This window comes from Primulina tabacum, chromosome 8 (genome assembly GCF_025594145.1).
Source record: "Primulina tabacum isolate GXHZ01 chromosome 8, ASM2559414v2, whole genome shotgun sequence".
NCBI classification, from domain to species: domain Eukaryota; kingdom Viridiplantae; phylum Streptophyta; class Magnoliopsida; order Lamiales; family Gesneriaceae; genus Primulina; species Primulina tabacum.
In genome coordinates, this window is record NC_134557.1 from 2,214,157 (window position 1) to 2,236,220 (window position 22,064).

Below are 22,064 nucleotides of genomic sequence, written 5' to 3' on the forward strand. Positions count from 1 at the left end.
AGCTCGATCACGATCACAAGCTTGAGTTCAAGTTCGATATTTGATAGTCGACCACTCAATTAGATTTTAAGCTATTTTTGTAAAACTATTTTTCAACAAAGGTTAATATATATAATAGTTACATATATAAGAGGACCTTGACACACAAAGCAAACACTGATCATATAGCATGGAGGGTACTTCAGGTGGTGTTTCGTTTAGCCCTTCTTGTTCTCTAGTTTCCTCCACGATTATGAACAGAGATATCGAACAATTCAACTTCTTCCCAAACAAACCATCGAATTCTCAAGAGAAGTTGTATCCCAAAAACACTTCTGATCAAAGCGATGGTTGCGCTAAAGAAGATGCTGCATTCGCCTTGCAAATAGGCCTTCCCAACTGCGCCAGTGGATTCTTGGATTCAAGAGCTTATGTTGGTCATATTAAGGATATAAATTCAGGAGAGCTAGTTAGCCAATACTGGATACCTACACCTGAACAAATCTTGGTGGGTTTCACTCATTTTTCTTGCCAAATATGCAAAAAAACCTTCAATCGCTACAACAATCTCCAGGTGCATTACCCTCATATATATCTCACGCATGCATCAATACTTTATTTAGCTCAAACTAATATTGTATCCATAGTGAAGAAACAGAAGATGTTTGAATCAATTTTGTCGATCATTAGAAATCATTTATCCTAAAGTTCGAAATCTCAAGTTTTTGTTTAACAATATAAACTTTATAAGTAAAACGCTCCTAATGGTAAACTAGATAGCATATATAGTCCCAGAATTTTATGCTTGTTGATCGGGAATTTGACTATAATATCAACATAACAAAATATAAAGATTATTGCAAACTAGGAAAATGGCGGTTGAGGAAGATTAGCTACCAGTGAGGCGGTTGCCACCCTCTATCTTTATCTTCATTTCCACCAAATACTTTGAAATTGTGACGCATAAGAAATTGTGAACTCCAAATATAATTTTTGTTTCGATTTATAACATGTGTAAACTCATTTCTTTGATTATCTCATGTTTGGTAAGTCAGATGCACATGTGGGGTCATGGCTCAGAATACCGCCGAGGTCCTAACTCCTTAAAAGGGACGCAACCAAGAGCCATGTTAGGAGTCCCGTGCTACTGCTACAGGGAAGGATGCAAGAACAATATAAACCACCCCAGAGCCAAACCCCTTAAGGATTTTAGGACTTTGCAAACACATCACAAGAGAAAACACGGAATGAAGCGTTTTTCGTGCCGAAAATGCGGCAAGCTTTTGGCCGTTAAAGGAGACTGGAGAACTCACGAGAAGAACTGCGGCAAACGCTGGCTATGCGTCTGCGGTTCGGACTTCAAACACAAAAGATCACTCAAAGATCATGTAGTGTCGTTTGGTTCCGGTCATGGCCCCGCTTTTCCTCCCACTTTTGACGAAGGGAAGCTTGCTATATGAAATATCAGTAATTAATACTCGAATCTGCACGGCCTAAATCGGATTATAAATGGACAATGAATATGCCCTAATACGTTGCAAATATTTGTTTGACCCAATTGAGCCTTGATTTGCTGGTAGTAAGAGATGCATGCCCATTTTATATGAATTTTTCGAGTTTCATTGTTGTATATATTAAAACTTGGGTAAGTTTTCAATATCAAAAACTCGAAATAAATATAAGTACATTAGGAAAATAATAAAAGATATATATTAAATTGAATAGGGGCTTATATATTTGTGACGAAGGATGAAAAACAAGGTCACTATAATTGGGATGGAGGGACTGGACTGTGATTCATATAATATATTTGTTCTTGTTGTTTTTATTTAACATTGTTGGAAATATTATATGCATAGAAAATTTAAATAATAATGTGTCATTAATAATACACATTAATGGTCCACCAATTTTATTTCACAATAACTATAATATTTTTATTTAATGATTGTTTTACTTTTTAAAATATAATTAATAAAGTTTGTGTGTTCTTCAACTCTATTTTCATTTTTTTCATACTATTATAAACACGTTATATTATTTTTTATGAATTTTATAATTTATATATATTCAATTTTAATTATTTTTATTAATTAATATCTATAAATTGGTAACACTATTGTATTTTTATATAGATAGATGATAAAAAAAGCTCAAGTAGAAAATTTCTAATAAAATGTTTAATATTTCAGATATAATTAATAAATTTTTTGAAATTTTCAACTCTATTATATGTTTCTAACTATATTAGATTATTACAAGTACATTAGATTATTGTTATTATAAAATAATATTTTTAAGAACTTAAGAATTTTTTATGTATTTAAATTATTTTTATTATTTAATATCAAAAAATTTATTAAGTTGTTGATATTTTTATGTAGATGATAAAAAAATGTTATTTTTTTATATATTTCAATACATTTCAATATATATATATATATATATATTGATTTGTTGTTTGTTCTTTTCAACCTATTAATTAATTCCTCATTGTATATGATGAAATTATATACAGAAAAAATAATTTTTCCGCTTTTCTACATACTATCATTATATATGATAAATTTATATACATAAAAAACTATTTTCCACATTTCAAAATAACAAAATTGTTATTTAATATTACTCAATGAGTTAACTAAATTATATTTACCAATTCATTACGTATTAATATTATGACTGCAACTTAATGGAGCATAGGTGAGGGCATAGGATTGTCATCCCAACAATTAATATTTGTGTTTAAATTATTATTATTAATTAAAATTATTTTGTGTTTGAAGAAATTATTTGATTAGTGAGAATATATTTGATTTAGAAAAATAATTTCTGAAATGTAAAATAACATCTATATCGGATTTGTCAGGTGCAATAAATGTTCATGTTAGGTAGAACCATTGAAACGTGATGTTTGAGTTGCTTTATGGTTTTAAAAAATTTTAGTTAATGTTGCACTGTTACCACCAGTTATAACTTTTGATAAAATGGAAAGTGAATGATCATAAAATTGATATATCAGAGACAAAGTCATTAGATCAATTCTCATAGATGGCAAGGAGTATAGGGTGTGAGATTGTTGGAATGCAATAATTGTCTTTGCTGGATACATCGATAGAACCATGACGATTGAATTACAATATAGTTTAAAATATTTGAGTTGCACTGTTACCACCAGCTATAATTTTGGTAAAGCGGCAAATGTCTTGTCCTATGTATGGTATCATAATCCGTCTCACGAATTCAATTCGCATTCATTGCAGATTATAGTGCAATTGTTGGGATACAATAAATGTCTCCGCTGGATAGAGCAATTGAAACGTGACGCTTGAGGTACTGTATGATTTTAAAATATTTGAATTAACGTTTAAGCATTGTTACCAAAAGTTATAAATTTGGTAAATCGACAAACGCTTGGACTTTTCTGATTATGAATTATTTTGAATTTTCTTTTGTTTCTCTAATAAATTATCTATCTACATCTCTTATCTTGAGATAGTTTTTTTTTCTAATTTATTATCTGTTCTTGAATTTTCATGTATTTTCTTCTAATTTTTATATCAAGTAATTTTATCAATAATTTTAAAATTAATATATACATAAGATCTATTTTAATCACTCCATTTTTTTCAATTTTTTTATTCATTATACTTCAAATTTCATACATACATTCGTTCTCATTAACAATTAATTTACACAATTAATTATGTTTTAATGTAAAATAGATTTAATATATATAATATATGGAGAAATCGAGTGAGACTTTAAAAAAAATGGAGTTAAATTGAATGATCATAGGAAAAAAAACACGCTCAAGCGCCAAAAAGATCAATCAAAATCAAATCTGACGACGAAAAAACATAGAAATTAGATATGATGATATGAATGCTGAATTTAATAGAAGAAAGAAATCGGAAAAATAAAATAACACTATGATACTGAAATATTCGAAAATCGTACAAGAAAATGATTGAAAAAAATTAAACCATGTTTTTTAGAATAATATATTAACTGTGAAAAAATATTTTTTATTAAATAATTTGTGAAAAAATTATGTTTTTACATGCCTTTGTAAATTTAAGATAAATGTTCACAGTGTAAGGTGCGTTGCACGTGCTTTACTATTAGTATAATATAATAAAATAAATAAGTAAATGAACGCCAGGATTTAATGTCGATAGGGTACTTTTGTATTGGCCCGGTGTACGAGACGCTTAATCGCAATCGTTTACAAGGGCTGAGATAAAAAAAAAGGTTGTCAATTATTTAACCCAAAAAAAAAAGGAATCATTTATTTTATTTGTATTTTCCATAAAAATTCAAGCCATATGTGTTTTCGTGTGCTATTTAACAAAAAGTTTTTTATATATATAATTGGTTTTTGGGTAAAATATTGTACATATTTTATTAAAAACTAAATGCATGTATCATCATTTATCATTTTCTTGGGCAGCATAAACTAAAATTGTACGAGAATAATCTTTTGTCGATTGAATTTCGAAATAATAGATCGCACAATGTATTTTTAGATCTCAGCAAATACATGAAAGCTTGCACACAGTTGTAGAATGAATTTGCATCTGAAGTAGGAATAAGAAAGTTTTCCAGGCTTATTGAATGAGTTTTCAGCCGAAATCAGTACAAATTTGAACAAGGATTAGTTTTCTAATGCTTGTGAGAAAGAAGAACTTCATTGACAACCTTGTCGAGATTCTCGCGAGATGAACTTTTTGCAGATTCTTCAGCTGATTTCTTCCACTCGACAGCCCTTCTCTTCATCTCTTTCCCTTTATCTCCAGTCATCAACTCTACAACAAGATTTCTCACTTCGTCCCTCTTCACATTATTGTCGATCTCCATGCCTATGCCCCAACGAGTGCAGCAATACCAGCAGTTGGTCTGTTGCTCCGCGAAAAACGGCCAACAGATCATCGGCACCCCGCTGCATATGCTTTCGAGGGTCGAGTTCCATCCACTGTGAGTCAAGAAACCTCCAACGGAAGGGTGATTTAGAACTTTTTCTTGAGGGCACCAATTTGCCATAAAAGATCTTTCTTTTGTCGCTTCAAGAAATTCGGGTGGGAGAATGGCCTTCTCCCCCGAGACAAGATCGGGTCTTATAATCCATAAAAATGTTTTGTTACTGTTAGCAAGCCCCCAAGCAAACTCAATGAGTTGATCAGGAGTCATCACAGTTACGCTTCCGAAATTGACATAAACAACAGAATTCGGCTCTTTTGAGTTCAGCCATTCGAGACACTCTGGCTCCTCTTTCCACAGATTCGATTTCAGAAGCTCCAAGCTCTTGTTCTCGTATTGTTCTTCCAGAAACTGCAAAGGCCCGATAGCAAAAACTGGAGGCAGAATTGATGAAAGTTCTTTCAGAACGTCCCTTTCGAGGTCCTCAAATGTGTTCAATACGATAGCAGAAGCTCTCTTAGCTCTCTCTGTTTCGGACAGCACAAATTTGACCATGTAATCATCTGGGCTTGTGGTTCTAATGAAACTTGGAATATCCCTCAAACGGATTCCTTCCATGCTTGGAATTTCATTTATAATTGTGTCCAAATACCCATTGGTCAAGTCGTTCTTGTCTGCATTGTTCAACCAAAATAATTATGCCAGTGTCAACCTTCAGACTGTGGGCCGAGCTAATGACCCACAACCTAGATAGTTTCCATTCATACTCCTCTCGTAGTAGAACTTTACTATATAAACGAGATATCATATGTTACAGAGATTAATATAGTTAGTTATTCATATTCCTCCCTAACATTCTTCAGTTCTTGGAGCATCAAAGTTTTTATCTAAATTTACAAGTTCAAAGATGTAGGTTCATATTATAGAAGTAAACCGTTACCTTTAAATGGTGAATATCCCTTCTCAACGAGCTTAACATACTGAGTGTAAGCATAGAACCCACAGGCGCTTGTGGTCCAGAAAAAGACATCAGGAATGCCAAGCTCTTCAGCAGCTTGTACGGCAAAGCTCATCGCCCCATCGGAAACTATACACGTCACAGGCGGAACGTTGGAAGATCCGGTGTCATTTAACTTAGCAAGAAGATCTCTGAATGGACCTATACAAGTAGTTGTGGTCGATTCACAAAGAGAAGGAACATCTTGGGTGGCATCAGCATCCGACGGTGGAAGACCGTCAGGAATCGCCTCAAATCTGAATCCGGGGAGCCCGTTTAAGGAGTTCTGACCTCTTGCCCGGATGAGCCTCCGGTGGTTGTACTCAGTGTTGACAAAGGTGATGTAGAAGCCTCTGTAGTGAAGGAGTTTGGCTAGTTTTAGCATTGGATTTACATGGCCTTGTGCAGGATATGGTATGCAAACTGCATGGGGCTTCTGTGGTTCACCTTGGGAAGCCATCAAAAGTGGACTTCCTCCCTTCATGAAATGCAGAGATAAGGGGGGAGAGAATTTTGTATTAATTAAAGATACCGGATTGCAATCACTATTATTTATATGACTTTTAATACAAAATATATATCGTAAAATTAATCTATTAAATCGTTTAACAAGAATTTTTATGTTGATTTTGTTTGGTTCCATCGTTTTTGGACTATTGTTAATTTTTCTCTTAACAGCACATATTTGATATAAAAAAAAAATAACAGCAAAGAGTGTGCTAAAATAATAGACATCGAAACCGAAAGCCTAAATTTTTTTAAAGTAAAAAATTATATTATCAAAAGATTCATTTTAAAATATAATAAATTCTAAATAATATCATAACAAATAAGTATGATTCAAATCAGACATAATATAAAATATAAAATAAACCAGCACACGCATTTAGACTATGAGTCTACCTATCAGATACGCTACTTATACAGATATGTCAAATTCAGACACGACACACCAATCCGATACGATTCAACTCGAAAAAATTAAATTTGAGTTTTCGAGTTTGAGTCAGATCGGATTGGACCCGACAGCTGATCCGAAAAAAAAAATAATTGGGTTGGGTTCGGTTGACCCGAAAATTTTAATTTTTTTAAAATATATATATAATTATTAAATATTGCTTGAGTTTTTATATATTATATGTCTGAAAAATATTTATTGTATAATTATATCATAAATTTTCATAACTTAATATTTATTTTGAACATTTTTTATTTTTTAAACAATTGTTTATTTGATTAAGTAAATATATTTTATTTTTATACAATTAGACTTTCTAATTTAAATCATATATATGATGGAGATTTTGTTATTATGTGTTTAAATTAAAATATTATGATTATTATTTGAATTTTATTTAATTTTCTTTAAAAAAAATTCAAAATCGAGTTGATCGGGTTGGTTCGGGCTGATAATTTTCGGGTTGGCCATGTTCTCAGGTTTAACAATTTTTGAATAATATTATTGCTCAACCCACCCCAACACACCCAAATTAACACCCTTGATGTTACAAGAATTGGATTGGAGGCTCAAGAACTTCAAATTTTTCATTCGACTTACAATTTTTTTAATTATTTCCCTAAACGTCACGCGTACGTTATGTTCAATTCCATTTTTTATTTTCATTCAACTTTCATTTTTTAAGCAAAAATAAATAAATAAATGATGTTTGAAAATTTCGACGTGATTAATATTATATGAAGGTTAGTATGGCAACTTGACCACAAACACACACAAAAAAAATGGAATTGAACAAAACGTGTGACGTTTAGGGAAATAATTTTTTAAAAAAATATATTCAATTTTGGCAACATTGGACTCGGACTTATTTCACTCTTTTCTAGTCGTTATTTTGATTATTATTCACAACTTATTTCACTATTTTATTATTTTCTTATAAAAATTCAAAATATTTAACGTTGAATTTATTCACGTGTAGACCAAGACTTAGGCATAATTCAGTTTGTACTTGAATTGATGGATTATAATTCCATGAATTTTGAATTTATTTAAATGTTTATTTGTAATCATTAATTTCAAATAGTAGGTCTCTTGTGAGACGGTCGCATGAATCTTTAACCGTGAGACGGGTCAACCCAACCGATATTCACAATAAAAGTAATATTCTTAGCATAAAAAATAATAATTCTTCATGGATGACACAAATAAGAAATCTATATCACAAAATACGATCCGTGAGATCATCTCACGCAAATTTTTGTCAACTTCAAATAGACTATTTATATATTCATGTTAATTAGTAAGTATTTCAAATTTATCCAACAATGGTTTGATTGGAAATATATTATAATTTATATTATTAATTTTTTAAAAATAAATTAAAAAATCAAACTATTATTTCATTATAAATAATAAAATTAATAATTTTTTTTTTTGTTTGTTTTCTTCCGGCTATTAATGATTTCTAAAATAAATTTAAGAAAAATAAATTTTAGCCACAATTTTTTACGTTAGTTTGATAAAATCATTAATAAAGCACTTAACTCAATCAAGCTATTTATTATTTTAATTTTATTTTTATTTTTACTTTTATTTTTAAATTTAAATTTAATTACTTTAATTTATATCTTAACATCAAATTCATAGAAAATCATCATTATAATTTTGTACATTATAAAATTGTTATATTAAGAATAAGTAATAATGGAAAGACGAATGGAGAGAGTGAGACTGAATAAAATTAAATTAGTAATAAATATTAAGGTCATATAAAACATCTTTTTCCATTTAGAATAGATATATTTTTATACTACTTATATATCAACATAGATACGTGATTGAGAGGAAATGTTTGTACGTAAATGATTTCAATGCAAACATTTAAGCTATTTAATCAATTTTCGATATATGATGCTAAATAAATATTAATAAATAATATATTATCTATTAATTAATTATTAATTAATTAATCTATTAAATATATGACTTTCATTTGTAAGTTTACTATTTTACCATTTTTTTGGTTTTAGAATTTGTCATGTTCATGATGTTGTTTACGTCATTTTTTATGTCAGTTCAATAGGATCATTAATAGTGAACTTAACTCAATCAAACTAATTATTATTTTAATTTTAAATTTAAATTTAATTATTTTAATTTATACATTAACATCAAAATCATAATAGAAAGAGTGAGACTGAATAAAATTAAATTAGTAATAAATATTAAGGTCATATAAATCATCTTTTTTCCATTTAAAATAAATATATTTTTAGACTACTTATATATCAACAGAGATACGTGATTGACAAAAAATGTTTGTATGTAAACGATTTCAATGCAAACATTTAAGCTATTTAGTTAATTTTTTATATATGATACTAAATAAATATTACTAAATAATATATTATCTATTAATTAATTAATCTATTAAATATATGACTTTCATTTGTAAATTTACTAATTTACCATTTTTTTGGTTATAGAATTTGTCATGTTCATGATGTTATTTACGTCATTTTTTATGTTAGTTTAATAGGATCATTAATATTTAACTTAACTCAATCAAACTAATTATTATTTTAATTTAAATTTAATTACTTAAATTTATACATTGCTGTCAAATTTATGAAAAAATTGTAATATATTAATGATAGGTGTAGGACCGAGTGCTTACCGATTTATCAAAAGCTATAGCTAGTGGTAATGGTGCAACTCAAATCTTTTAAACCGCACAGCAGCTCAAGCACCATGGTTCGATCGCTCTACCAAGCAGAGACAATTATTGCACCAACAATCTCCCTCCCAATAATTGCACTCATTGCAATCAATGGGAATCGAACTCATGACATTGGCTCTGATACCAATTGTAGGACCGAGTGCTTACCGCTTTATCAAAAATTATAGCTTTTGGTAAAGCGGTAAGCGCTCGGTCCTACAATAGGTAATGAGAAGTCGAAGGGTGATGAGTCGGATTGAATAAAAATAAATTATTAATAAATATTAAGGTCATATAAAACTTCTTTATCCCATTTAAAATAAATATATTTTCAAACTCTTTATGTGTCAATAGAGATACGTGATTGAGATAAATGTTTGTATGTAAATGATTTCAAACACTCTTTTTAAGATATTTAGTCAATATTTTATATATGCTGCTAAATAAAAATTACTAAATAATATGCTCAATTTGATCATTTTGTGTTCTTGCAATGAGAAGAGTTTTTGACCTTAGCGTTAACATGTTTTATTTGTTATAAGTCATTTGTATTGATCATGTTATGTTTGGATTGCTTATGCGATTTGTTTGTTTATCGAAAGAAAAAAGAAAACAAAACCACTATCCCACAAAAATGGTTATTTTTCAATTTTTTATTCTCGATATATTTTGTTAATTTTTAAACACATAATGCATGTTTTCTGATTGCTTAGATTATTTAGTTTGAAGTGACTTAAAAAATATTAAAAATGATGAAATGTTTTTTAGTTTTTGTCTTATGTCTCAGAATATCAAGAGATAACATTTTTTTATTTATTGTGGCAAATTTATTTTCAGACTTCTGTATATAAACCGGTATTCAAAATTTTTACGACATTATTATAATCTCAAATCAAATTTTTTTATTTAGATTGATATTTGAATTTGAGTTTTTATGTGCTTGCTTATATTATTTTTGTAGTATTATTTATTGTGAAAATAATAGGTGGACTAAAAAAATTGGTGGATCTAAGAGTTCTCTGATGGACGACAAATATGGATAAATTATTAAAAGAGATAATATCTATTAGATTTTTGACATGCTATTTTGTTCTAATTCAATGATTATGCTTGATTCTAAATCTTAATTGTATCTCAAGTTAACGTATGTTTTGTTATTACCAGATATATTTTGTCAACGATCTAATATTTTTCTTCGGTTTAAGAAAAATTGTGTGACTTCATATTACATTTTTACGACCATTTTTCTTAATGGTCTTATTAAAGGATTTTTTCATGATGATTTTGAGACACTATTTTTTCTTTTTTTTTTTTAAAAAAAAAGTAGAATATCTATGAAAGAAAGACGTTAATAAGGTGTCTTCTCTTTATTTGAACAAAATATTGAAAAATTTATACAAATTGTGAATATATGAGTTAGTATTTAATTTGAGAGTGATTTATACTTTTTGTTGCTCGTATATACTTCAATTTATTTGTTATTGTACTAAATAAATTAATTTTAAACTTTGAGTTATCATTTTTTTCTTACTGAGGTTGTTTGTGTTATGAATTTTTTTATTTATTCGGTTAGTGTTGTTGGCAGTAATTGATTTTTCTGATATTCTATGATTTACCTTGTTGTTTATATGAAAATAGGTATGAGAGTACACCAATCAAAACCACGTATTTGGGTCATCTGTTCTACGAAGAAGATGATAAATAGTTTTGTGAATTATATAATTACTTGGTTCTTCATATATATAGCCTACGAAATGCATCAAATTTTGAACAAAAAAGTTAAGACAAACATAGTGGATGAAAAAAAACATGTTAAATAAAAAAATAATGTTGTGTATTATTATGTCCTCATTTCTGTATGATATAATTCAAACACAATTTTTTTTATAGATATTTGATATTAGGTCTAACTAAGTAACATGAAACATATAATTATATATGTGAATTATATAAATAAATAAATATATATATATATATATATGTGTATATATATATAAATCGTATTTAAAGCAAAATGTTAAGATCAAGAACGTAATTTCAAATTTAAATTTCAACGAAGCACAATGAAGAAGAAATTGAAGAATTGTATGTGTAAACTTTTTAAGCGTTATATAGTGATTATGATTCTACTTCATGGTTTGCGACATATGGATGCCATATAAAATATCAATATTTCTCAAAGAATAAAATTGTTTTTCAAGAAGAAAAAATTATTTATTCCGAAAAAAAAATACATAAAAAAAAACAAAATATGCATAATTCTCGTTCTATTTATAATGGCATGAGAACAATTCTAAAACTTTGTGGATCCAATAGATAAATTTTGTGCATTTTAAGTACATTGAAACATTGAGTCAGTTGCACATTATTTCCTCGCACATTCAAAAGTGAGTTCAGTTTCCTAGCTATTGGACTTTGATGGCCTTTCACCATAAGCGAAAACATATCACGATTAAAAGCATTTTTTCTTAGGAGTTATAATTGATGATTGTCAAAAACTGAAAAATCATTTAACAACAAAACAAATAGTCGGAAAAATAAGATTAACGGATAAAAACAATGTAGAAAACCGAAAAAATGTCGTGATAGGAAAACAAACTATGAGCATGTTAGATCTCAGATGAGGATTGCAAATAACATAATAGATGTTAAAGACGATCATATACTTGCTGAGTATACCAAAATTGTTATATGCATATTATAACAAACTACGACAAAGAGTTGTTGAGTTATAAAACAACCAAGAAGCATATTGAAAAGTGTGTCATGTGAATAAAGATAAATTCTCCAATTCATATACCATCTATGATCATTATTTTTTTATTTTTTGTGGTTTGGTTTGTTTCAATTGATAAATGTTACTAGCCATGTTTTAATTCATTTAAATATTAACAAAATTTCTGGAATATATTTTCAGCAGTTTAGTTGCTCACGTACAAGGCACGTACACTTTTCTAGTGTATATATGACACTTTACTCATACTTTCTGATGTGAACAGTGATCATAATAAAATAGAATTCCAAGAGCACGAGATGAAGTAAACGGCAGAAAGGGACAAATTTTTCTAATGTTTGCGAGAAAGAAGAACTTCATTGACAACCTTATCAAGATTCTCGCGAGATGAACTTTTTGCAGATTCTTCAGCAGATTTCTTCCACTCGACAGCCCTTCTCTTCATCTCTTTCCCTTTATCTCCAGTCATCAACTCTACAACAAGATTTCTCACTTCGTCCCTCTTCACATTATTGTCGATCTCCATGCCTATGCCCCAACGAGTGCAGCAATACCAGCAGTTGGTCTGTTGCTCCGCGAAAAACGGCCAACAGATCATCGGCACCCCGCTGCATATGCTTTCGAGGGTCGAGTTCCATCCACTGTGAGTCAAGAAACCTCCAACAGAAGGGTGATTCAGAACTTTTTCTTGAGGGCACCAATTTGCCATAAGAGATCTTTCTTTTGTCGCTTCAAGAAATTCTGGTGGGAGAATGGCCTTCTCCCCCGAGACAAGATCAGGCCTTATAATCCATAGAAATGTTTGTTTACTGTTAGCAAGCCCCCATGCAAACTCAATGAGTTGATCGGGAGTCATCACTGTGATGCTTCCGAAATTGACATAAACAACAGAATTCGGCTCTTTCGAGTCGAGCCATTCGAGACACTCCGGCTCCTCTTTCCATAGATTTGATCCAAGAAGCTCTATGCCCTTGTTCTCGCATTCTTCTTCCAGAAGTTGCAAAGGCCCAATAGCATAAACTGGGGGTAGGATTAACGAAAGTTCTTTTAGAACATCTCCTTCGATTTCCTCGAACGTGTTCAACACAATGGCAGAAGCTCTCTTAGCTCTCTCTGTTTCGGACAGCACAAATTTGATCATGTAATCATCTGGGTTTGTGGTTCTTACGAAACTTGGAAGATCCCTCAAACGAATTCCTTCCATGCTTTTAATCTCATCTATAACTGTGTCCAAGTACCCATTGGTCAAGCAGCTCTCATCTGCATGAATTAACCAAAATAATCATCATTGCCGATGGGTACGATTTTCATTGATAAGTAAATAACATGTTCTTAAAGCTAACATGCAAGCCAATAGCACATGCTGTATTAGATTTTTAAGAACTACAACAGCAATTGTCAGGATGGGATAACAGTGTAATTTAACTCTATCTTTGTCGTAGCAGAGCGATGTTATAAAGGAATCGTATTATAGAATGAAAAAGTTACCTTTAAGTGGTGTGTATCCCTTCTCAATGAGCTTAACATACTGGGTGTAAGCATAGAACCCACAGGCACTAGGGGTCCAGAAAAGGACTTCAGGAATGCCAAGTTCTTCAGCAGCTTGAACGGTAAAACTCATCACGCCATCGGAAACTATGCATGACACTGGTGGAACGTTGGACGAGCCGGTGTCATTTAACTTAGCAAGAAGATCTCTGAATGGACCTATACAAGTGGTTGTGGTAGATTCACAAAGAGTAGGAATATCTTGGGTGGCATCGGCATCCGACTGTGGAAGACCGTCTGGAATCTTCTCGAATCTGAATCCGGGGAGCCCGTTTAAGGAACTTTGGCCTCGTGACCGGAGGAGCCTCCGGTGATTGAACTCGGTGTTGACAAAGGTAATATGAAAGCCTTTGTTGTGAAGGAGTTTGGCTAGTTTTAGCATTGGATTTACATGGCCTTGTGCAGGATATGGTATGCAAACTGCATGAGGCTTCTGCAGTTCACCATGGGAACCCATCAAGAAATGGAATTTCTTTTACTAAACACAGAGAAAGTGGAGAAAACTTTTTCAAACTCAAGATTGGAGGAGTTCCTTGAGGCGAGAAAACGAAGGTACCTGTGGTCAAATTTTATAGGGGTTGAGTTCGTAAACCAATAATAATATTTCATCATCTCATGCTATCGATGAAATCGGGGGTGAAATATAAAATAATCCAAGTATCTTTCTGTTTATATATTATTAATGGCTAGTTGTTTGTTTTATATTCATTCAGTATAATAAATTGGAAGAATTGATATGTATGGAAGCCATTTGTAATTAATAGTTAATGACAATTCAAGAACAAAATGTAACTTTTATATTAATTTTATTAAATAATTCATCTATATATATATATACTACCATTATAAGTTTTATCATTTTAATTTTGTCTCTACATGATTTTTTAAAATAATTTTAGTGCAAAATTTAAATTATATTTTTAATGCAATTTATGAATAATTAATAAATTATATTATCATAAGAAGATATATGAAAAAAACTAATTACATATGGAATAGTAGAACAATATGATAAATATATGATAATATGAAGTTTAATAATAACATATTTCATTTTTTAAATTAAAACTAAAAATTAAAAATAAAGAGTTTACTAAATTAGTTAAGAAAATTTATATCAACAATTATGAATAATAATATATTAATAATCTCATAAAATATGAATCTCTTAAAATAAAAAAAATTTAAAGATATATATATATATATATATATATATATATATATATATATATATTTATAAATTCAATATACAAAATTTTGTTGTATTTGAAATATCCAGTTTAAGATTTAGATATTAAGTGTCCAAAGGTAAACTCTACCATGATTCTCAAAATCAGTAGAACCAAAATCAGAAATAAAATATTTTCTTTCTTTCAATTCTAAAATCAGCTTTCATAATATATAAATTTTAAGACATAATTGTTAAATAATTATTTTAAAATTGTATTTAACAAAAAATTAATAGTCAACAATGTTAGTATGTAAAAGATAGATCCTGATATAAAATTAATTAAGATGTGATATAAAATTATAAAAACAAAAGGTAAAATTTTTGTATGAGGTTAATTATTATTTAGATTGAATATTTTAGGTTATATTTTAATATCGATATCATTATTTCATTAGTTTTGTTAAGTCGGTCACGATGATTTTAAAGTGATAATTATTTGTTTTTAGTGTACTTCACTTATGTAGATTATGATTTATGCATTGATAAAATCCATAATTTGGTTGATTTTTAGGTTATTCTATCTTTATGTAGTGTTTGCATATATATTTTTTTTTTAAAAAAAAATTCAATTCATTTCGTTATATGTATCATGCTCATTATCATTTATTATATGACATATAATCAACAGCTTGAGTTTTAAGTTATTAATTAATTTAATACTATAATATGACAAGATATAAAACTCGGATAAATAACAAAATGATTTAAATTATTTTTTTGAAAATTAATTTTTTAAACTTTTAGTATATAATTAATATTTATGTGCATATCCATACATTAAAATTTTGATTTCAACATGAGCGATTTGAATGAAACGTTGAAAGATTAATTAGAGTTTGGTTTAAAATGTTCGAACTTACGTGCACCACGAGATTTCCTTGTAAATCCTGGATTATGTATTAATTTATTCAAGAGCTTCATACGGAAAACATTAATTATCAACAACGACTTTCCGACATAGGCGGCATTTATTATTAATTTTTTTAATTTTAATAGTGAAAAAAATTCCAAATCATTGATTATCTTTATTTTTCAAAATTCAATGACACAGAATTTTATATTTATTTATTTTTAGTTTGATCAGAACATCAGAATCACTATATATATATATATATATTATATATATATATATATATATATATATATATATAATGTATTTTGATAAATAATGCGAAAAAACGAAGAAGGGAGAAATTAACTTATTGATGTTCGAATGATCTCTGAAACTAATGTAATTGTTTTTTCTCGAAAGAAATAAATCACTCGTTTTCTATAGATTACTCGTTATTACCTACACTCATTTTAATTAGAAGAAAGTAGACATTTAAGTTTGATGGTTGAACGAAAGAACATCACAAAGACGAAAATCATGACTAGTAGCTCGTGTTTAAATAAGAAAAGAATACTATTATTTTAAAAATAAAAATATTCTCGAGTCTCTAATCCAACATAGCAGAAGCTTAAATACAATAACATTGTATAAGAATCACAAACCAAGTAGCATATGATATGGCTAAACGAAGCTTATAAGTTACAAATAAGAATGTGTTTTTGCATGTGATTCTTATATATTCTATTTTATTAAGCCTGATGACATGATAGTAACCTTTTAGAAAAAACACCAACTTTTTTTCCAATTTTACCCTCTCATATGATACTAATATTACACTTTTTTAAAAAAAATTCAAAACACACCTTATTTTAATTTTTTTTATTTCAACAATTCAAATATCAATTTATTCCTTTCATAATGTGTCAAATTTCACTTTAGTCCATCGATAATGATAAAAAAGACTATACACACACGCATCGCGTGTGCAAAATATCTAATGTTTATAATAAATCTGTACTCCACCATTTGATGAATTGTGAATGATAATGACTTCATGTTCAAAAAATATATGTATATTTTTTTATTAAAAAAAAGAATTAATCGACTTTTAAATGATTGTGAATGAAGTTTATGTCGACTATTTTATTCCATCGGGAATATATTAATCGTTGCGTGTGTGTATAAGAGTTGACCGTGTGAATCTTATTTCATACGGCAGGTCATCTTCTCCAGCCCAGCAAGCCATTAACTAATGGTCCCAACGTCATATTCGAGGATTGGGAACAGAAATGGCGTGGCATTATTTAATTTTAATTTCTTTATATGTACTCTTTGAAAGAGATTGTGATAAACTAAATATATTTTTAGTCAATGCTAATTAAATTATTATGTGAATTATTTATATAAGTATAAAATTTATATAAATAGTATTTAATTAACACACATAATTGATATTAATATAACATAAAAAAGTGAAATGCTAATCTGTCGTATTTAATACATGAAGATAATTTAAATAAGAGTTTATTTAAATAATTTTTTAATTAACTAAAACACGTGTTGTATTTGCCATACAATTGATCTGAGTTTTTATCAACTCGGTTTGAACTGATTTTTTTAGTAACTTTAATTAAGCTTTAGTTTATTATTTCTTTTAATTATATTATTTTTATAATTATTTAAATGCTAGAATATCTTATATCGGTATTTTAATAGATATTCTGTGGGATAAAATAGTGGTTGAAAATAAAATAATAGAAAATATCATGAGAATATTTCTTATTGTGCCGAAATTAGAATCGATGAGTTGAAGATACATTATTATATTATTATATATATATATGTTAAATAGGCAGCTGGCCACATGCGTTGATTTTTAACACTTTTGTGAATATAAAGAATGAAAAAGTTAAATATTAATATATTATGGGAAAGATCTTTCAAGATTTGAGTCGACTGATTGAGTGCATATACTTTGTTCAAAAACGAACACAATTAGGGACCGCAGAAAGATTGGAGATAGTCAAGGAAAGGAAAAACTTGATTATGAATCGTAATTCGTCGAGTAGTGCCTGCATTGTAACTCTCTTCTTTTTGATAATTGAATAAACAAGGTGGCTAACTTTTCCTGTGGAGGCCGGTTGTGAATCAAATAGAATATTTGTATCACAAAATCAACACATGAGATGAGACCGTCTCGCGTGAGTTTGTGTTTATCTAAAAGTTCAAACTATTTCAATAAATTGTAGGTATCTTATGAGAGGGTCTCACGTATCTTTATTTGTAAGACATGTCAACTATGTTCATATTTACAATTAAAAGTAATATTTTTGACATAAAAAATAATATTTTTTCATGGTGACCCAAATAGAAGATTTGTCTCATAAATTTGACCCATGAGACCGTCTCACAATATTTTTCATGGTGAAAATGAGCTGCAAAAGTGTTACATACTTCTTATACATAAGATCGTCACAAGCATTATAAAGAATGATGATAAGAGTCCAGTTGCTTTGAGATTTAGAAATCTTAAAACAAAAACTATATTGGACTAGATAATGAATCACGCGAAGCAAGAAAACATATAAGATTTGAGATTTGGAAATTTTCGAATATTAAGAAAAAATGTGGGATTTGTAATGAATTGAAATCAAAATTATAAATATCCTTTTAATTATTATTTTTTATATGAAAAATTTGTGCAAGAAAAATTTTTTTTTTTTGGAAAAGAATAAGGGGCGGGTGGGCGAACAGTACCCATCAAGGATCATGTACCGAAAATTAAGTCAGGACGACTTTGTCAAAGATTAGATGGATCGAATTAATTATATATACAATGAATAGAATTAAATTCAAATAAATATGCACGGATGTTGACTTTGGTCATGAATCATTTATCAAACAACAATATTGTATCTTCAATATACCTGCATAGACTTTATATAAAGAAACATTAAACACACAGTATTCATCAAGTCCACGTGTACCCTATAAATATATATATATATATATATATATATATATATATTATATATAAACCACCAAAGAACAACCAAGATTAAACTGTCTAGCTAGTGCTAGTGATAAAGAAGCACTTGATTTATAACCTTGTCAAGATTGTCGTAAGATGAACTCTTAGCAGACTCTAGAGCCAATTTCTTCCACTCTGCAGCCCTTCTCTTCATCTTTTTGCCTTTTTCTCCCATCATCAGCTCTAAAACAAGACTTTTCACTTCCTCCCTCTTCACATTATTGTCAATCTCCGTACCTATACCCAATTTAGCGCAGCAATACCAACAATTTGTCTGCTGCTCTGCAAAGAACGGACAGCATATCATGGGCACCCCGCTGCATATACTTTCGAGGGTTGAATTCCATCCATTATGTGTTAAAAACCCTCCAACCGAAGGGTGATTGAGAACTTTTTCTTGCGGACACCAACCCGAAAGAAAACCTCTTTCTTTAATTTCATCGAGAAATTCAGGTGGGAGACTCGCCTCACCTCCAAAAACAATATCCGGTCTTATGATCCATAAAAATGTTTGCTTACTATTCGCAAGCCCCCATGCAAACTCAATCAGTTGGTTGCTAGTCATCAAAGCAGCGCTTCCGAAATTAACATAGACTACTGAGTTTTCGTCTTTCGAATCAAGCCATTCTAGACATTCTGGCTCTTCTTTCCATAGGTTGGATCCAAGCATGTCTAAGGCCACTGTATCGTTGCATTGTTTTTCGAGAAACTGCAAGGGACCAATGGCGTAAACCGGAGTTATTGTTGATGACAATGCGTTAATGATATCATGCTCCAGGTCCTCAAAAGTGTTCAAAACGATGGAGGACGCTCTCCTGGCTCTCGTGATTTCGGACAGCACAAAATTGAGCATTATATCATCCTTGCTGGCGGTGCGCAAGAAACTTGGAAGATCCCGCAGACGTATTCCGGCCATGCCAGGAATTCCATTTACGACAGTGTCTAAATATCCATTTGTCAAGCAACCAGAATCTGCATTTTGCAAATAAGATATCAAACCATTTTAGCTGTGGACTCAAATCATCACTCAAACTTTAATACGTCTAGTTCGACCTGAGAGCGAGAGATGCGAGCACGGGTTAGCTCTTGAGTGTAAAATTTCAAATAATATATTTTTTAATAAAATGAAAAAATAATGCATTAAATTTATAAAATTAGTCTCATTCTGTAAAAAAGTAGACTTGTGATACTTTGATAATGCATTCTATATTTTTTCATTCTTTGTTTGATAAGAAATAAGCTTAATATAACCGAAGATACATATTTTAGAAAATACATTTTGATCAAACAAAGTTTGTATTTTCAAACGTTTATAATAAAACATCAAAATACATATAGTCATTTTACGTTATTGCGACACATTTTTTCGACCGACTTTTGCATAGACCAATTTTTTTTTAATAAAAAAAATAGACTCAGAATGTGAGTGAGAGTGTGAGGCAACCAATGCACCTTTAAGTGGTATGTACCCCTTCTGAACAAGCGTAGCATACTGTGTGTACCCATAGAATCCACAAGCACTAGTAGTCCAAAACAAGACACCGGGAATCCGAAATTCTTCAGCAGCTTCAAGAGCAAAACTCATCACCCCATCAGTAACAATGCATGTAACTGGAGGCAAGTCAGACGAGCGGCCCGAACCGTTCAGTCTTTTCATGAGATCTCTTAAAGGAGATAAACAGGTGGTGCTAGTTGAATAACACAAAGATGGAACATCTTGGGTGGCATCAGCATCCGATGGTGGGAGGCCATCGGGGATCGTCTCAAACTTAAACGAGGGAAGCCCGTCTAGCGAATACGGACCCCTTGATCTAAGTAGTCGTCTATGATTATATTCAGTGTTAACAAAGGTTATGTGGAAGCCCTTGTGATTCAGAAGTTTGGCTAGTTTTAGCATCGGGTTTATGTGGCCTTGAGCTGGGAATGGAATGCATACTGCATGTGGCTTTCTTGCTATTTCGGAATCCATGTATAAAATGATAAACTTTTTTATTTTAATGGAAAGGAAAGAAAGGATCAAAAGATCAACCCCAGAAGATGGAGAGAAGTGGGAGTTCGGTGCCAACTATATATAGAAAGGATCTTTCATTAAATATAGAGAAAATAAAGTTTTGATATTGCAATTTTGATAATTTATATTTTCAAATTTCAATTTATCATGTATTTTTTAATTTTTGATAATTTTAATCTTTTTCATTGATAATACTAAGATGACAGTTACACATGTTTGACACCATATCATCGCTGCATCAACATCACGTCGAAAAAAATATTAAAATTGTCAAGAAAAAAAGTAAACATACAGAATCAATGATGTAGTTTTTCTTGAAATATATTAAAAACTATTTATTTCAATCGTTATCATTGATCCCTCTTTCCCTAGCTAATCGACATCACCATAATTACATGCATAAATGAATATCATCTGTTTCTGTTATGAGTTAGTGTCAAAATTTATTTCAAATCTGCATGCAACAACTGTTCAATATTGCACGGACAGATTTTAATTAAAAGATGTGTAACATATATAATTTATCCCCGGTGCAAAATTCAAAGTTACTAAAATGTTAATTAATACCAGAAAAAATATATATAATTCCAAACTTTCAAAACTTAGGCAAACAAAAAATGTCCGATACTTATTCTTTAATCGTCGCTTCCTTTTCACTGTAATTAATTGCGAAATAATTTATTTATAGGGTTTTCAATCTAGTTTTACCCTTATACTGACAATAGTTTCTAGGAGTACAAAACGCAATTCATCATGTACAATTCGTGCATGCATTTCCCCCCAAATTTTCAGGGATGGAACGACGTGGCTCCGCCTTGGACCGACGGTTCAACGGTGAATCTGAATCGGTGGCGAGTCACTCTCATTTTAGGTTTAGCGTCACAATCCACGAACCAACTTTTAAATAATACAAATTTATGGTTGCATATATTATAATTTATAGTTGCTTGTTTATTATAATATAACTATTGTGGAAAAAAATCGAATGCATTCAAACATATAAACGCAATGTTTGACTTTAGCTTCTTTGTTTTGGGAAAAAGCAGGATGATTTTGTGAGACAGAAATTATGTCTCATCAACGTTAAGTCAATAAAAATAACAA

The 22,064-nt window shown here is 29.9% G+C and overlaps 4 protein-coding genes across 4 annotated transcripts; 1 reads left to right on the forward strand and 3 right to left on the reverse strand.

Moving 5' to 3' along the window:
* Positions 1-181: 181 nt before the first annotated feature.
* On the forward strand, positions 182-1,439 carry LOC142552843 (protein TRANSPARENT TESTA 1-like). The gene is made up of 2 exons (XM_075662710.1): positions 182-553; positions 1,035-1,439. The coding sequence occupies exons 1-2, from the start codon at positions 233-235 to the stop codon at positions 1,437-1,439; spliced, it is 726 nt and encodes a 241-aa protein (XP_075518825.1). The 5' UTR covers positions 182-232.
* A 3,030-nt stretch (positions 1,440-4,469) lies between these two features.
* Positions 4,470-6,432, reverse strand: LOC142552842 (7-deoxyloganetin glucosyltransferase-like). Its single transcript, XM_075662709.1, has 2 exons — positions 5,840-6,432; positions 4,470-5,573 (listed from the first exon to the last, which is right to left on the reverse strand). The coding sequence occupies exons 1-2, from the start codon at positions 6,378-6,380 to the stop codon at positions 4,645-4,647; spliced, it is 1,470 nt and encodes a 489-aa protein (XP_075518824.1). The 5' UTR covers positions 6,381-6,432; the 3' UTR covers positions 4,470-4,644.
* Positions 6,433-12,565: 6,133 nt separating this feature from the next.
* LOC142552844 (7-deoxyloganetin glucosyltransferase-like) lies at positions 12,566-14,447 on the reverse strand. Its single transcript, XM_075662711.1, has 2 exons — positions 13,796-14,447; positions 12,566-13,567 (listed from the first exon to the last, which is right to left on the reverse strand). Exons 1-2 carry the CDS (start codon positions 14,310-14,312, stop codon positions 12,639-12,641), a joined length of 1,446 nt encoding a protein of 481 aa, XP_075518826.1. The 5' UTR covers positions 14,313-14,447; the 3' UTR covers positions 12,566-12,638.
* A 4,336-nt stretch (positions 14,448-18,783) lies between these two features.
* On the reverse strand, positions 18,784-21,001 carry LOC142552845 (7-deoxyloganetin glucosyltransferase-like). Its single transcript, XM_075662712.1, has 2 exons — positions 20,402-21,001; positions 18,784-19,921 (listed from the first exon to the last, which is right to left on the reverse strand). Exons 1-2 carry the CDS (start codon positions 20,916-20,918, stop codon positions 18,996-18,998), a joined length of 1,443 nt encoding a protein of 480 aa, XP_075518827.1. The 5' UTR covers positions 20,919-21,001; the 3' UTR covers positions 18,784-18,995.
* Between the last annotated feature and the right edge of the window lie 1,063 nt (positions 21,002-22,064).

Coding starts and splice junctions, on each gene's coding strand:
- LOC142552843 (XM_075662710.1), top strand. CDS start 233: ATGAACAGAGATATCGAACAATTCAACTTCTTCCCAAACAAACCATCG. Junction 554..1,034: donor ATCGCTACAACAATCTCCAG/GTGCATTACCCT, acceptor TTGGTAAGTCAG/ATGCACATGTGGGGTCATGG.
- LOC142552842 (XM_075662709.1), bottom strand. CDS start 6,380: ATGAAGGGAGGAAGTCCACTTTTGATGGCTTCCCAAGGTGAACCACAG. Junction 5,574..5,839: donor GGGATATTCACCATTTAAAG/GTAACGGTTTAC, acceptor TGAACAATGCAG/ACAAGAACGACTTGACCAAT.
- LOC142552844 (XM_075662711.1), bottom strand. CDS start 14,312: ATGGGTTCCCATGGTGAACTGCAGAAGCCTCATGCAGTTTGCATACCA. Junction 13,568..13,795: donor GGGATACACACCACTTAAAG/GTAACTTTTTCA, acceptor TAATTCATGCAG/ATGAGAGCTGCTTGACCAAT.
- LOC142552845 (XM_075662712.1), bottom strand. CDS start 20,918: ATGGATTCCGAAATAGCAAGAAAGCCACATGCAGTATGCATTCCATTC. Junction 19,922..20,401: donor GGGGTACATACCACTTAAAG/GTGCATTGGTTG, acceptor TGCAAAATGCAG/ATTCTGGTTGCTTGACAAAT.